The sequence below is a fragment of the Ctenopharyngodon idella genome, chromosome 20, assembly GCF_019924925.1.
Source record: "Ctenopharyngodon idella isolate HZGC_01 chromosome 20, HZGC01, whole genome shotgun sequence".
Lineage (NCBI taxonomy): Eukaryota > Metazoa > Chordata > Actinopteri > Cypriniformes > Xenocyprididae > Ctenopharyngodon > Ctenopharyngodon idella.
Window position 1 is genome coordinate 32904990 of NC_067239.1, and position 15203 is coordinate 32920192.

At 40.9% G+C, this 15203-nt stretch overlaps 1 protein-coding gene across 1 annotated transcript in view; it reads right to left on the bottom strand.

The window, feature by feature from the left end:
• LOC127501913 (1-phosphatidylinositol 4,5-bisphosphate phosphodiesterase beta-1) overlaps positions 1-15203 on the bottom strand; it is a 68777-nt gene that overhangs the window by 4449 nt on the left and 49125 nt on the right. The window contains exons 21-32 of the mRNA XM_051874225.1: positions 13318-13482; positions 13131-13230; positions 12918-13022; positions 12652-12761; positions 9973-10105; positions 9835-9888; positions 9490-9685; positions 9264-9420; positions 8864-8940; positions 8552-8641; positions 8298-8355; positions 6506-6592 (exon numbers count right to left, since the gene is read on the bottom strand). Of these exons, the coding sequence (XP_051730185.1) occupies positions 6506-6592; positions 8298-8355; positions 8552-8641; positions 8864-8940; positions 9264-9420; positions 9490-9685; positions 9835-9888; positions 9973-10105; positions 12652-12761; positions 12918-13022; positions 13131-13230; positions 13318-13482 (1332 nt within the window). The remainder of the gene's footprint in view (positions 1-6505; positions 6593-8297; positions 8356-8551; positions 8642-8863; positions 8941-9263; positions 9421-9489; positions 9686-9834; positions 9889-9972; positions 10106-12651; positions 12762-12917; positions 13023-13130; positions 13231-13317; positions 13483-15203) is intronic.

The window sequence follows — 15203 nt, forward strand, 5'->3', positions numbered from 1 at the left end:
CGCCCCCATTTCACCGACCTAAAGAGACCTGGAGATGAAAGCACGGCCCATTCTAGTTTCTGTTCCCTCCCGACTCAGTTAAATATGTCTTTCCTCAAAAGACTCGTCATCTGTCAACAAACCACACTCACGTCCAATTCCAGCGCTCTCTTAAAGCGCTGAGGGAGGAGAATGACCTTCATCCACATCTGTCCTAATTCTGCTCCGCCATCGAGGGATGCCACGCTTATAAAATCTAGATTCGGCAGCTGAAATGTTCCCGTTTCACGATCGTCATGTAATCGCCCGCACATGCGTGTGTGTTCACTCTCCAGACCCAACGCATCAGCATCTAACGCATGGAATGAAAGAGTAAGACTTTATTCCTGTGACGGCCGTGACGGGAGTCATTTCCAGCCGAGCGCTGGGGTTGTTTGTGCTCCTCAGGTTTCTATCGAGTGACAGAACTTCCCCTGGAGAGAATCAGGAGGGTCACGTGAATTATTAATGAAGAGCCGCTCACATCAAACGCAGGAAACGAGCGGCCACAATGAGACTGGGAAACGCTGGAGCGACGGACGCGTGTGCCGGTGAGAGTCAGCGGGAGCAGAAGCCGACGGGACGCGTCTGACGGAGCCTCAATCTGCTCCGAGTGTCTCACACACGGCTCCATCTGTCTCTCGCTCGCTTCACTACACTCTCTTCACTGCCATTAAAATATAACAGGATTTCTGACACTATGACTGCAAAACCACAGTATGTTTTTGACAATAGTTCATGTAGAAATGAAAATACTCTCCTCATGTCTTCACAAATCACATGCTGTTATTTTTGTCCAGTGTGAGACTGAAGAAGTAAGGAATAATGTACATCCAGCTGGTTGTTATTGCAAAATAAAGTCTTGTACCAATCTTAAGGGGGTTATTTTGCATTTTCAAATGGGGACATCAAATATTTATCTGAGAAACACGTTTTAAAGGGCTAGTTCTGTCATTAATTACTCACCCTCATGTCGTTCCACACCCGTAAGACCTTCGTTCATCTTCAGAACACAAATTAAGATATTTTTGATGAAATCCAAGAGGTATCTATAGACAGCAATATAATCAACACTTTCAAAGTCCAGAAAGGTACTAAAGACATCGTTAAAACAGTCATGTGACTGCAGTGGTTCAACCTTAATGTTATGAAGAGACGAGAATACTTTTTGTGCTCAAAAACAAAACAAAAATAACAACTTTATTCAACAATCGCTTTTCTTCCCTGTCATTATTTTTACGCAGGTGACGCAGTGAAGGCTTCCGTGTTTACGTCCGAATGCCGGCTCAGTATTGGCCAAAGCTGATCGTGTGATCAGCACGACGCATGCGTGTGATGCTGACGCAGGAGCCGGCCAATAATGAGTCGGCGTTCTGATGTAGAACCTGGAAGCGCTGGACGTAAACAACGTAAGATAATGACAGGGAAGAGAAGAGATTGTTGAATAATGTTTTTACGCACAAAAAGTATTCTCGTCTCTTCATAACATTAAGGTTGAACCACTGCAGTCACATGACTGTTTTAACGATGTCTTTAGTTCCTTTCTGGACCTTGAAAGTGTTGATTATATTGCTGTCTAAGGACGAGTCATAAACCTCTCGGATTTCATCAAAAATATCTTAATTTGTGTTCTGAAGATTAACGAAGGTCTTACGGGTGTAGAACGACATGAGGGAGAGGAATTAATGACAGAAATTACATTTTTGGGTGAACTGACCCTTTAAAATCATACCTGTTTATTATCTTATAAATCCATTATCTAGCAACAAGACGAACGCTTGAACAATATTTCTGTAGGCCCATATAAGTCTGGGTTCATTTTACACGAATACAGTCGATAACTGAGGGAGTGGGACACGGGAGACGTGAAAGAAGCGTCTCAAATACCCGGAGTACAGTGTTGCTATTGACAACAGATGATCGATGAATAACTGACCCCGGAATGCTGCGGCTGACCAATCAGAATCAAGCATTTCGGAGAACCGTGTAATAAGAATCTTTACAGATTTTTTTCCATATAATACATAAACACAATAAAACCATCATCATCATGTTGAAAAGAGAAAGAGATTTGAGAGATGGTTGAATTATTCCTTTCAATATCACGATACATGAATATGATCAACAAAGAGAATCATGGTACTAGGGATGTAACGATGCATCCAGAACCGGTTGAAAATAGATTAAAATATGTAACGATTCAAGTCGGTTGAGATGCTAAATGAATCACGATACATTTGGGGGCGGGCATCAGCCTGTAATAGAGCAAATAAACATCTTGTTCATGAAGAGATTTCTTTTATTTGTATTATTTATTTATCTGATTTAGGATTTGTTTTAAAGATAGTTTTGTCATAAAGATATTTCAGTTTCACAATGAAATATGCAGCATTTTGTCTGAGAAATAATAAAAAGACACTTTCTCATTTAAATCTCATTTTGTTAAAAAAATCATGAGAAAATCGTGAGAAAATCGAATCATGAAACCAGCATCGTGAATCGTATCGAATCGTGAGTTGAGTGAATCGTTACATTCCTAATACAAACGGATAAAAGTACTGAGAAACTATCATCTGCAAGAGAACATTATTCCAGGAGTTTCCCTGTTCCACCAACACCTCCTGCGGCTATTATGGGGTTAATAGTGAGATGAGTGTTGCCATGGCGACGGCACAGCTCTCTGTTTGTGAAGTCACAGGACTGTTCAGTGTGAGTGTGTGTGTGTGTGTGTGTGTGTGTGTGTGTGTGTGTGCGGCCTGCAGCTTCATTCAACATCAACACGCGTCTGCCAAGTGTAAAAATACCTCAGAAACAGCACAAAATTAGCATGAACAACCGTAACCGCTGTGTCTCAGATGACACACTATACACTATGTTAAGTCACCTTTATTTATATATCACTTTTTACAGTGCAGATTGTTTCAAAGCAGCTTTACAGTGATAAAAGGAACATAATTTTGGCTGTACAGCAGCTCTAGAGCGCTTCTTCTCATCTCTGACCCTCGAGTTCAGCTCTGACCCGGATCAAACTCACCTGCCTGTGACTGTCTAGTGATCCTGAAGACCTTGATTAACTTGTTCAGGTGTGTTTGATCAGGGCTGGAGCTCAGGAAAGAGAGAGTTGAGAACACCTGCACTGGGCTCTTATTCTGTGCATGTAGTATACACTAACCCAGAGTGCATCAAGTGTCCAAAATTCCACCCTTTGTTGTTTTGGTTAATTAAAGGGGTCATGAACTGCATTGTTTTATTGTTTTATAATGTTTCCTGGGGTGCACTTATAATGTTAGTATACTTTTTACATCAAAAATGGTCATAATTTAGAAATAAAAGGCATTTTTCCTACCCTGATTTTATCCTCTGATTTGAGCGCTGTTTTAAGGGGCGTGTCTCTGTGAGACTTCAGTGTAAACGCCCACTGCTGTGATTGGCTGACATTTATCCATTTGAAATAGCATTACTCTCTTGAAAACTTTTAGCAAGTTTTTACTATTACAGCTCTCAAGGTTAACTAATTGTGAAAAGTGTTGCATTACATTCAGATCTATGGCGTTATATTTAGATCATGGCATGAAAGGTTGCAGTGATGATCATTGTAGTCGATCACAGACATGTTGTTGAGCTCATGAAAGCAGTGATCTCGTCACACTAACGAATGCTTTCATCATAACTAACAGTGCAAACACGATGTAACTAAGAGATTCGTTGAATAAAACGGGAGTTTTGGCGCGAGTCCAGAACTCGGTCACTGATAAACTCGCTCTGTTTGATTGACAGCTCCAGCGACTGTAAAGAGAGCATTATTTCATCGCTTTCTATATATAATTTAATCACCATTTAAATAACAGATTATTTTCATCCTACTAAGAGAAACAACGTGAAGTTGAGCGTTTAGTCACTGGTTTGATTTACTGACACACAGACAAAGATCATCTGACTGTACATGAATCATTAATATCAGATCAGGCATCAGAATGAACACAGTTACTGACATGTTGTTGCATTACTGTCGAGTCCATATCGTAAAAGTCTAAAGTCTGTAATGCGATTGATTTACCAAAGAATCCACAGTGAAATGTACCGAATACAAATAAATAAAGCTCAACTGAGACATTCACACTGTTGAAAATAAATAATCATATTTCTAGCATTAGGATCCTTTGAAAGGTAATTTTATTTTAGTCCTGTATCGCTCTTCTCTCCTCCTCATCTCACTAACACACCAGTGGGCGGGGCTAACGCTGCAATGATGAAGTAGGCGTTGATTTCTTCTGCGGAGGCGGAGTTTCACCTATCTATTCCAGGATCAGTCGTTCTCTGGGTCTGGTGTCAATAAAAGCTTTTATTGGGCTAACATGTTTTCAGTTCTGAAACGTACAGGATATTCTTATAGTACGATGACCTCTTATATATCAAAAGCTCAAGGAAAAGTTGATTTCTCAATTCATGACCCCAACTGAGCATCTGAAGTGCACTTTTTCTTGTTGGAATTTTCACTTTTATTAATTAATTTATTTTTTATATCACAAAACAGCATAGAACAGTGCACAAGTACGTGGACTGGGTTGCAGGCCTGATGACGAGTAACAAACACTGGGAAGTTCATGAAACTCTGCCAAAGTGAATCTGAAAGTCAGATGTAATCAGACATACTGAGACCCGCTGCGCGCGTGAATCCTGGTGACGGGAGCGTTAGCAGGACACTGAGCTGTGACAGCAGATCGGCAGCTTCCGCGCATTCACGGCCAAACGCTTGTTTCTATTTAAACATCAACACGTATTCTCAAACCGTGTCTCTATTCGTGTACTCATGCACTACTCTATGCTGTTTCATAGTATGAATAGTGCGAGTAGTGTGTTCACACCGAACATTCCACAAAGAGAAAAGTGCACTTCAGATGCCTGGATGATGCACTTAATTAACATTGTTTTGAATGTTGGACGCTTCATACACTTGACGGTCACAGCTTTAATTATGTACTGGGGGGGGCGGGGCTTTCAGACTGACGAATGACAAAATAACCTCATAAAATTCATACACTACAAGTGCATATTAGTGTATAGTACATAATTTGGGACACAAAACAGCACATTTCATGAGGAAAACAAGTACATACAGGCTGCTGCTAGTAGAAGTAGTTAAACTATCTGTCTTGCAGGCTAAATCTCTGAATCTGAGATGGTTCTGCAGGTCTCTGAAGACCCAGGATGCTTATAGCTGTCCATTAGTGCCTGATCCAAGGCATAAAAATAGGTCAGGACTCTCTCTCTGACTCTCTCGCTCATGTTTCAGAGGACAGGATTTCAGCTTCGTCCTGGTTGCTTTAACTTCAAACCAGTTCCTGATCCAAACACAAGCACAAGTGAAACTCAGAATCCGCTGACCTGCTTCTGACGGCCCTGCTCTTCCTCACATGTCGTCATGAATCTGTGACAGCGGCTGTGAATGCGGTCGGGTGTGTGTTAACTGCTGTAATCACGAATCTGATGGGGATGCAAAGCATCATTTTCCAGTCCATTGTGAAGCGTCCGTCTCTCATCTGATGTGTGTGACGTGTTTAACTGCACAATGACGCCCTCTAGTGAACACATCACAACTCGGAGAGACAAAAACATCAACATGCTGCTTCATCCTTTATCAATGAAAGTGACATGATGAGTTTTTACATTTTTGATGTTTAATGAATCAACAGCCTGAACTACAACCTGATTCAAGACAAGACAAAATAAAGAAGTGAAGAAGTTCATGTTCTCTGAGCAGATGTGTGTAACAAGCGCTTTCTCTTAAAGCAAATCATTCTGTCCATCATTTACTCATGTCATTCTAACCTGTTTGATTTACCTACAAAAGAAGATATTTTGAGAAATGTTTTTTTTTTGTTTAATGACAGAATAATGACAGTCAATGGGCTCTGATGTTGTTTGATTCCCAACGTTCCTCAAAATATCTTGTGTTCAGGTTTAAGAGACACGAGAGTTAGTAAATGATGACAGAATGAGGATTTCTGATGAACTTCTGATCACTTTAACAAAATGCAAAAATAAAATACATACGAGGACATGCTCTATATCACCTGAAAGGACATCCAGCACACTCACACACACACTCACACACACACACACACACACACACACACACACACACACACACACACACACACACACACACACACACACCAGTGAATCTGGTTATTGGTGGACGGTGGGATGAAGCCGGTATGATCCAGAGTTTCTGTGTTAATTTCAGTGGCTCAGAAACACACCCGATATCCTGAATGTCAGGTGAATGTTTGTGATGAACTGAATGCTGGGATACGGCAGCTCTTACCTTCCAGTTCCTGTGATCCGTCCTCCTAAAATAACAGTGACAGTGAGGAGACACAAACACTGCAGCTCAACGCGTGTGTTTCTGCAGTGCTTTAAACTTCCCGTGTGATCAAACATGTCAATGAACCGGTAAAGGTCAAGACTGTAAAATGGGTCGTACCTTCGGTTTGTCATCCAGGATTTGCTGTCGAATATCTTTATGTTTCTCCAGCAGTCTCTCCAGTCGTTTGGCCTGAGCGTCTTCCAGCTGTAAAACACACACATGTGAACGCTCACAGACGTGTTCCAGTACACTCAATCTGCACATGAACCCTAACCCATCGTAATACTGCCACATAAGATGTTCCTGGAACACAGAACTAACCCTCAAATAACCATTAACTAACCCTAACTAACACCCCATCTATAACCCAACCCATTTCATGAAGCCCTGAATCTGATTGGTTGGTAAAAATCTTGATCCATGTGTTTCTCCCAGAGATCTAGATCAGCGCTTCTCAACTGCTTTTCAACATTATTTATCATAAAGCAGCAAAAATATCCTTAAAACAAAATATTAAGCAGGACCACAGTTGTTTTGAAAATCATCATGGCTGAGATTGGGCCACAGGTCAGATCACATGACTGATATTCAGAACAGCAGCACGACTGTCAGTGATGATTGATTAAATACAAAACCTCAATAAACTAAAAACTCACACTGAGTGACTTGCAGTTTACACACACAATTTTGCCACTTTGTCCATTAAAATACTCATTAAGACACGTGACGTTACTCATTTCATTCCTGAATGAATCAGTGTTTTTCATCAAACGGATTGAATGAATGATTCATGACTCTAAATGACTAGAACCCGTTTCTCAATCCTCGCTTCACGTTATCAGTCTCTTCACACAGCGATCACAGCATCAGTGTGTGTGAGATAAACTGAGCATCATTTATCACTGCTTTGGCACAAAATACATGAAATAATAACTATCAGATTACATGGATTCATTTCACACTCAAACACAAACACCAGTAAAACTCTGTTTGCACATGTTTACATACCCTTTTCAAAACTGTTAAACTTAAAATCTAACATAATACAAACTGAAGATGACAGTGATTTGCTACAGTTCTACAGTAATACTATATTGAAATATAATCTGAATCTTAAAAATGAAATACTACCAAATCAATTAGATGAAGCTGAAGTCTTTCAGTTTCATCTCCGTCTATACAAAAACATCAACTGTAATGAAAACATGGATCATGTGACATAAACTGCAGTGAATTCTGAACAGTAGAGAGTGGGATTCTTGTGTTATAAAGACACACTGTATAAACAATATATAATAGCTCATTGTGTAATGTGTGACTGTGTTACAGAAGAATGACTTGATTTGAGACGTGAATGAAGTGTTTTAGGAGTTTTGGGATGTGAAATTCACTGCTGTGATGGTCAGGAGAACTGGGTGAGAAAGTGAGCCGAGTACTGAGAAATGTGTCCTAGAAACTGTCATTTGTTATTTGTCGCCACCGACAGGTGTCACTATGTAACTGCAGAAAGAGTCACTGTAAAATTATAATTTAATGAAGTAAAATATCTTCATCCTGGCAATCAATAATTCACAGCACAAAATAAATTGTGTTCGCTACAAACCATGTTTTCTCCTTCATTTTAAACATTGCTCTTTATTTTGCTGTTCGAACTCTGATGATAATTATATGATTATTTGCATCTTATTAATTGTGTTTAGAGTGTTTTTCTCTTCTATACATGAGTTGATCATGTTATTTATTCTGAGCACTGCCGACACGGAAAAGTCCACTTCAAAATGTGCCGCTTACATCATGTATAATACACGGCTACTTTTGATTATCAAATGATAAAGAGGTTTTGTGTCTGCAGACGGTGTGATTACTGCATTTACCGGTTAACTAGTCCCTGATAACCAGCATCACTCACCCGTCTGATGGACTGCACCACCTCATTCACGTGAGATCTGTTCATCTCCATCTTTCTCCTAAAGAAAAAACAGGATCATTTTACAAGTCAGTGTGACGCAGTGACTGAAGATGATGGTGTGTCTGGATCAACAACATCAGGAGAATATTCCTGTTCAACAAACACTAACTCCAGTCATGGAGCCAAACTCACACCTGTGAACACGTCTAACGTCACAAGATCCACAGAAAGACTGATGGGTTAAAGTAACTCACTCGTCAGTCAGAGTTTTCTCCAGCGTTCTGGCTTCATGAAACTTCTCCTGTCGTTTCTTGTCCATCCTTTTCTTCAAGTCTTTGTTTTCTCTTAAGAAAATGAAATCAGAATCACTCAAAAGAAGATAGTTTGAGGAACGAACGACATCACACTCCAATAAATGGACAAAAAACACTGAGAGATTTTTATCTTCTCAGAATATCTTCTGTGTTCCACAGAAGAAAGAAAGTCCTACGGGTTTGAGGTTCATGAGGGCGAGAATGACCGATTTAATGTCTCCAGTGAGTCAAAGACAGCGGATGTTGACTTACTTCTCACACAGATCTTTGAGTTTCTTCAGCTGGTTACTCTGACACTCCTCCGCCACGGCCGACAGCTTCTCAACCATCTGCAGATGAAGAGAAACCCAACATGTATGTGAGCGAACACCGTTTGTGACTGTGTTCATACTAACCTGACCTAGTTAAAGCCCAAACCATTATAATGTGGTTAAGAAAAACATGCAGTTAAAGATTCACAAATGACAATTTAATAAAAATTCATTTTGTGTTGAGGGTACAAGTGAATCGCAACAAAATATTGGTAAAACAGCCAAATAATCCAAGTAATGCCAGGTATCATGTGTATGTGATTTGTACAGGTTCATGTCAGCCCCTTTATTTCACACAGAGTATCCTGTAATCATCTGTGTTTCCAGCAGACAGTAGTTACCAGTCTGACGTGTTCTCGTTTGAGGTACTTCTCGCTGTAGAACTGCTCCTGTCTCAGCGTGAGGAGCTGCTGCTGCTGCTGCTCCTTCAGTTCACTCAGTTTCTGACCTCTCTCCTGCTCCAGCGCCATCAGATCCGCATCCTGATCACAGACGCTCCTGCAGGGACACGAGCGTTCAGACGGCACAGAACCGGCGCAAACACGGGCCGATCGCAGGGAAACTCACCTCTTCTGCAGAGCCGACCTGCGGCGCAGGAACTCGCTGTGCAGCTGCTTCTGTTTGGCTGCGTGTTCGTTGATCAAGTCGTTCGTTTTCTTGTTGTGCTTCTTCATGAGATCCTTTAATTCTTTGTACTGCCTCTTCTGCTCCCTCGAATAACCCTTCAGCTGTTTCAGTTCATCTACAGTCTGAGCCTCCACCTCTGTCACACACACACATTGGGTTTTCATGTTTTATGGGGAGCTCTAATCATCATTTACACCTGGATTAACATCCGTCTCTGGTGATCTGATCATCTGAACCACTGAACACAAGCGTCTGTCTCACCTGAGATCAGATCAAACTCCGTACCTGTTAAAACACTCTGTACGACGTCCTCAGGCCTCGCGACAGGTTTGACCGACCCTGAAACACACAGAGAGACGATGAGGTGCTGATTCTCCGGCGGGCAGCCGGTAATGCAGCGGCTGCTGGACGCGGGTCACACACCTGAGGATGGAGTCTGCTGACTGACCACGGATGGTTTGGGCGAGACTCTGTCGTGGTTCACCCCGTTCTCTGCTGCCGCGGCCGGGTTCGGGTCAGGCGTGACCTCTGACACCAGATCTCCACCTCCATTCACCTGCACCAGTCAGAAGCAAACCAATAAACCTAAAGATCTACAGGTGAAGCACAGCTGACATGAATCATGATGCTGATGAACATGAACGCTGGACGGGTCATTTTCACTGATGATGACTGGAGTATAATGTTGACTAATCATTTTATAGAACTCATAATGAACCAGAAACTACAAAAACTATAATATGTCCATGTTTTTTATGGTCTTTTCTAGAACTGGAAACTACAATAATAAAATTCCCATGTACATCCTGGACTGTTACTAATACTAAGAACAAAACATTATTACAAAAATACCCTAAAAACAAATGTTACAAACAAATGCGTATGTCGTGCCGCATCTTGCACTGTTACTGACAGAAAACCAAGATGTTCTTAGTCTTGTAACCTAAGAAACTATGACATATAATGATCAAAAATGATCATACCTGCATGGCTGTCCAGAGCGTGTAAACATAGCGATGGTAACCCACTCTCAGCATGACTAAACTGATACTCCAAGACTAGAGTTCACCTGTCAGTTTGACTCTCTGCAGGTGTATAACCTCGACACCTAACTGCACCTGCGGCAAGAACCGTTGCTAGTGGATCACGCTGACTCTGCTTTACTGGTTAAGAGAGAGAGAAATACTCTACCAAAACCACAATCAAGATAAAAACTCAAACTGCATTTCTTATTTTAATCTGTTCCCTCATCTGCTGTCATTTTTATTGAAGAACCAGGATTCTCATTGATGTATGAGGAAAAAAAGTTATTTCTAGAGATGGAAAAGTCATCCTATAAAATCATTTTCAAATTATGTCAAGCTTTTATTTTGTTTTATCTAGTTTAAATAAACCTTATCCCAGAATCACAGACGACTGGAACAGTCATGTAAATTCAGTGTGAACCCTGAAAAATATTCATGAACTAAGAGAAGTACTGAGCATGTGCAGACTCAGAGAACACGCCTGTCGTCATAGAGACAAAGACACGCCTGGCAACTGAACTGCACTTTAACAACACACCAGAATCGCACATACACACACACACACACACACACACACACACACACACACACTAGAGAAACAAGTTCCCCACTTCACAAACCAACACAAAGACTTGAACCAGATACAACAAAAGGTCAAACAGGCGTAGAAATCAGACCCCTGCACTCTGGCTTCAACTACCAAGGCTCGTTCACACCAAGAACAAAACTATAAAGATAACTATAATGATAATTATATTAGCATCCACATCAGTGCACAATATTGTTCTGTCTATTATAAGCGCTGCATTTTTGTCGTCTGTCGCTTTAAATGATCAAGCTCTTTAAAGGGGACCTATTATGCACCTTTTTACAAGATGTCTGGTGTCCCCAGAATGTGTCTCAAAATACCCCACAGATCATTTATTATTTGGCCATTTCTGAGTGGAAGGAAAAACATGCAATTTTCGTGCATGTACCTTTAAATGCAAATGAGCTGGTGCTCCCCGCCCTGCTTTCCAGAAGAGGGCGGAGCCTACAGCTCGTGCCTCGGATACTCTGCCAAAAACTAAAACATCTGGTTGGTTTTGATCATCATCTCTTTTATGGTCACACTCACATGACATTGCAGTTCTTCATCGTCATGAAAGATTATTATCTGCATGTGTTTAAAGCCATAATAGTTTAAACTTCTGATATATGGTTTTCTGAGCGCACACATCTGAAGCACGCGCACAGAAAGCTGACTGTCAGACTGTCACTGTTCTCTTTCATGCGTTATTGCGCTTAAACTGTCAAAAACACACAAAGTTCACATAAACGGTCAGTTATGTCTGTGAACGTAAACACCAGGGAAAGAAATCGCATGTGTGTATTAGATCTGTGTATTAAAGTGACAGCAGCGTAATATACAGTAACTACTGCTGTATCTGCTGTTCATATGAATCAAACAACAAAAGAAAAACAGAAAATCACTCACTGCTCTTGACTGAATAACTTTAGCAGCTTTAATAAGAACACATTTCTAACTTGAATGCTGCTGTTAAACGCTCTGGCGAGGAGATAAACATGGCGGACTGTGTACGGCTCACTCGGGGAGGAGCTAAGCTAATAGGGCGGAGTCCATCAGCAGTCGTGGGTGGGGTCTGTAAAATGTGGCATCACATTGGAGCACATTCCTGAATGGCTCATTTTGAGACACTGTTTCAGATTTATGGGGAAAATAGGAAATGCAGTGGATGGATTTTTAGCACAATAGGGTGGTTGTGTACACACTGCGGACACATAAATATGTTCAAAAACAATATAAAAGTGATAATAAGCAGGATGGATTCTGATTGGCTGTCAATGTTTTTATCATTCATCAGCTGGAGAAAAAATCATTCTGAAAGTGATTCCAATGATGTTGGTTCTCTGTGCCATTATTGTTATAGCTGTGAAGTGTACTCCACAAAAAAAGCACAGTGTTAAACAGCTCATCATTTACATTGGCTTTATATTTCTACACAAAGTCTTTGTACACTGAATTCAGTCACTGTCAGCAATAATTGTGCAGTTAAACGCACCTGAACTCACTCACCTGCTCTCCGTCGGCCTCCTCCTCCTCCTGTGTCAGAGCCGCCAGCTGATCGGCTCTCTGCTCCATCAGACTGACATACAGGATGGGATTGGACAGAGCCTCGATCACATCTGACACCACAAACACAGTCAGGACATGTGCTGAACTCTTTCAGAAGAGCTTGTGTGTAGATATGAGACTTAAAGTACAAAAAATGAAACACTACAAAAGCATAATGATGCAACAACATGTCAGAATCGTTCCTCATATATATCTGGCTCTTGTACCTGCAAAGGTGTCTGGGACGTAGTCCTTGACCTCAGTGTAGACGAACACAGACGACAGATTCACCGCTTGGTTCTTGTCATTCCTCAGACTGATGTAATGATATCCTGCAGCAGAGAGACGCGCGCGTTCATGACGCTCTTTACCCATCAGCCACTGGACCGCAATCTGTCCTCATGCCGTTTCACATCAAGAGGAAAGAAACAGATACTTGCCAGGTCGGATGGCACATACTGGGATGATGCGATGGCCAATAACTTTTCCGTTGTCTTCGTACACGGCTATCCTCAGCGACGCGAGCGTGGGAAGAACCACCTGAAACAAACAGATCATCAAAATCAGAGTGTTTTGTGGAAAACATCAGCCTGACGGTTTAGTCTCTGTCACAGCATTCAGACATACTCTTTTGAAGACCATTGGCTCTTCATCCCACACCGGATTGACGGCATTGCTTTGGGACGTCTTGGTCTTAAACGCTTTCCGTTTGGTGTCCACCGGCAGGCCATACATTTCCACCTCCACGTAAACACCGACTTTCTTTTCAGACAGGAACTGAGCGGATATGATCTGTTAAAGACAGGAGCCTCATTCAGCACCAGAAGTTCACTCTCAATCTGCTGGATCTGATGCACTGAAATGAACATCCGAACATTTGGGACTCACTGGCTGAAAACCAAACGTGCTCGATTTTAAATGAGTCTTTCGATTCAGTGTTGTAATGCTGTATATGCACAGATTACAGCAGCTGCCCTCTATTGGTGAGATCTTTCAATAACAAAGAGACTCCAACAACTTTTAAAAACATTTGTAAAGTACGGGTAACGGAAAACACTGTTATTAACGACATGATCGCTACCAAATGAGTTAGACCTATCCGCCTGTGCCATCTAGAGTTTCATGACAGAACTAGGTATTTATTCCTGGTTAATATCATATTCTTATTGATATTAAATATTCCAGATTAATTACGCCATCCCATCAGCCCCTGTCAAAAACACACATGCACCTCAACAGCAGCATTTACAAGTTTCGCAATTCAACTCAGACACGTTATTTTGCAAACCAATTTGTAATCTAATTTAACATAGTAATATCCAATAAATCTATTCATGAATTTGGAGCAATTAACTCCCATGTGTTCAGAAGCACATTAGTCTGGTTTCTTTATCTATATGATGCTCAAAACTGAGGAATCAAAAACAAACCATATCTGTAAGTTCACCAACAGGAAAATCACAGTTGACAGATTTTAAAGGACTTTAAAATGAAAATTACCCCAAGCTTTACTCACCCTCAAGCCATCCTAGGTGTATATGACTTTCTTCTTTCTGATGAACACAATCTGAGAAATATTAATAAATATCCTGACGCATCCAAGCTTTATAATGGCAGTGAACGAGACCAACGAGTATGAAGCTGAAGAAAGTGCTTCCATCCAAAGCAAAACATACTCCACACGGCTCCGGGGGTTAATAAAGCCCTTCTGAAGCGAAGCGATGCAATTGTGTAAGAAAAATATCCATTTTTAACAAGTTATGAAGTAAAATATCTAGCTTCCGCAGACCGCCTTCCGTATTCAACTAACTAAGAAAGTGTAAAACTCTCGCAGTTCAAAAATTTTACGCCACGTCCTACACCTTCCCTATTCAACTTACAAAACAAGCGTAACTGACGTGAGGGTTAGTTACACTTTCTTCGTAAGTTGAATACGGAAGGCACTCTGGTGGAAGCTAAATATTTTATTTTATAACTTGTTAAATATGGATATTTTCCTACACAAACGCATTGTTTGGCTTCAGAAGGGCTTTATTAACCCTCCAGAGCTGTGTGGAGTACGTTTATGATGGATGGATGTGGATGGAGACACTTTCTTGAGCTCATACTCGTTGGTCCCATTCACTACCATTATAAAGCTCAGATGCGTCAGGATATTTATTAATAGAACTCCGATTGTGTTCATCAGAAAGAAGAAAGTCATGGACATCTAGGATGGCTTGAGGGTGACTAAAGCTTGGGCTGATTTTCATTTGAAAGTGAACTAATCCTTGAAGGGCCAACAGAATATCATCTCACTCTTTTGTTCATTACTTCTTTCTGATTTGCACAAGAGTAAAATTGTGGTGCACAGACACATTGGCGTCTTATAGATGCATAAAGATATATTCCAATATCTCAAAAGAAAATGTGGACCAATTAAGTAAAATAACCTTTCAAATGAAATGTTTATTTCCATATTTGTGCTGCAAACCGGAGGGAAACTTCCATTTTCTCTAGCGATGACCTAAAAC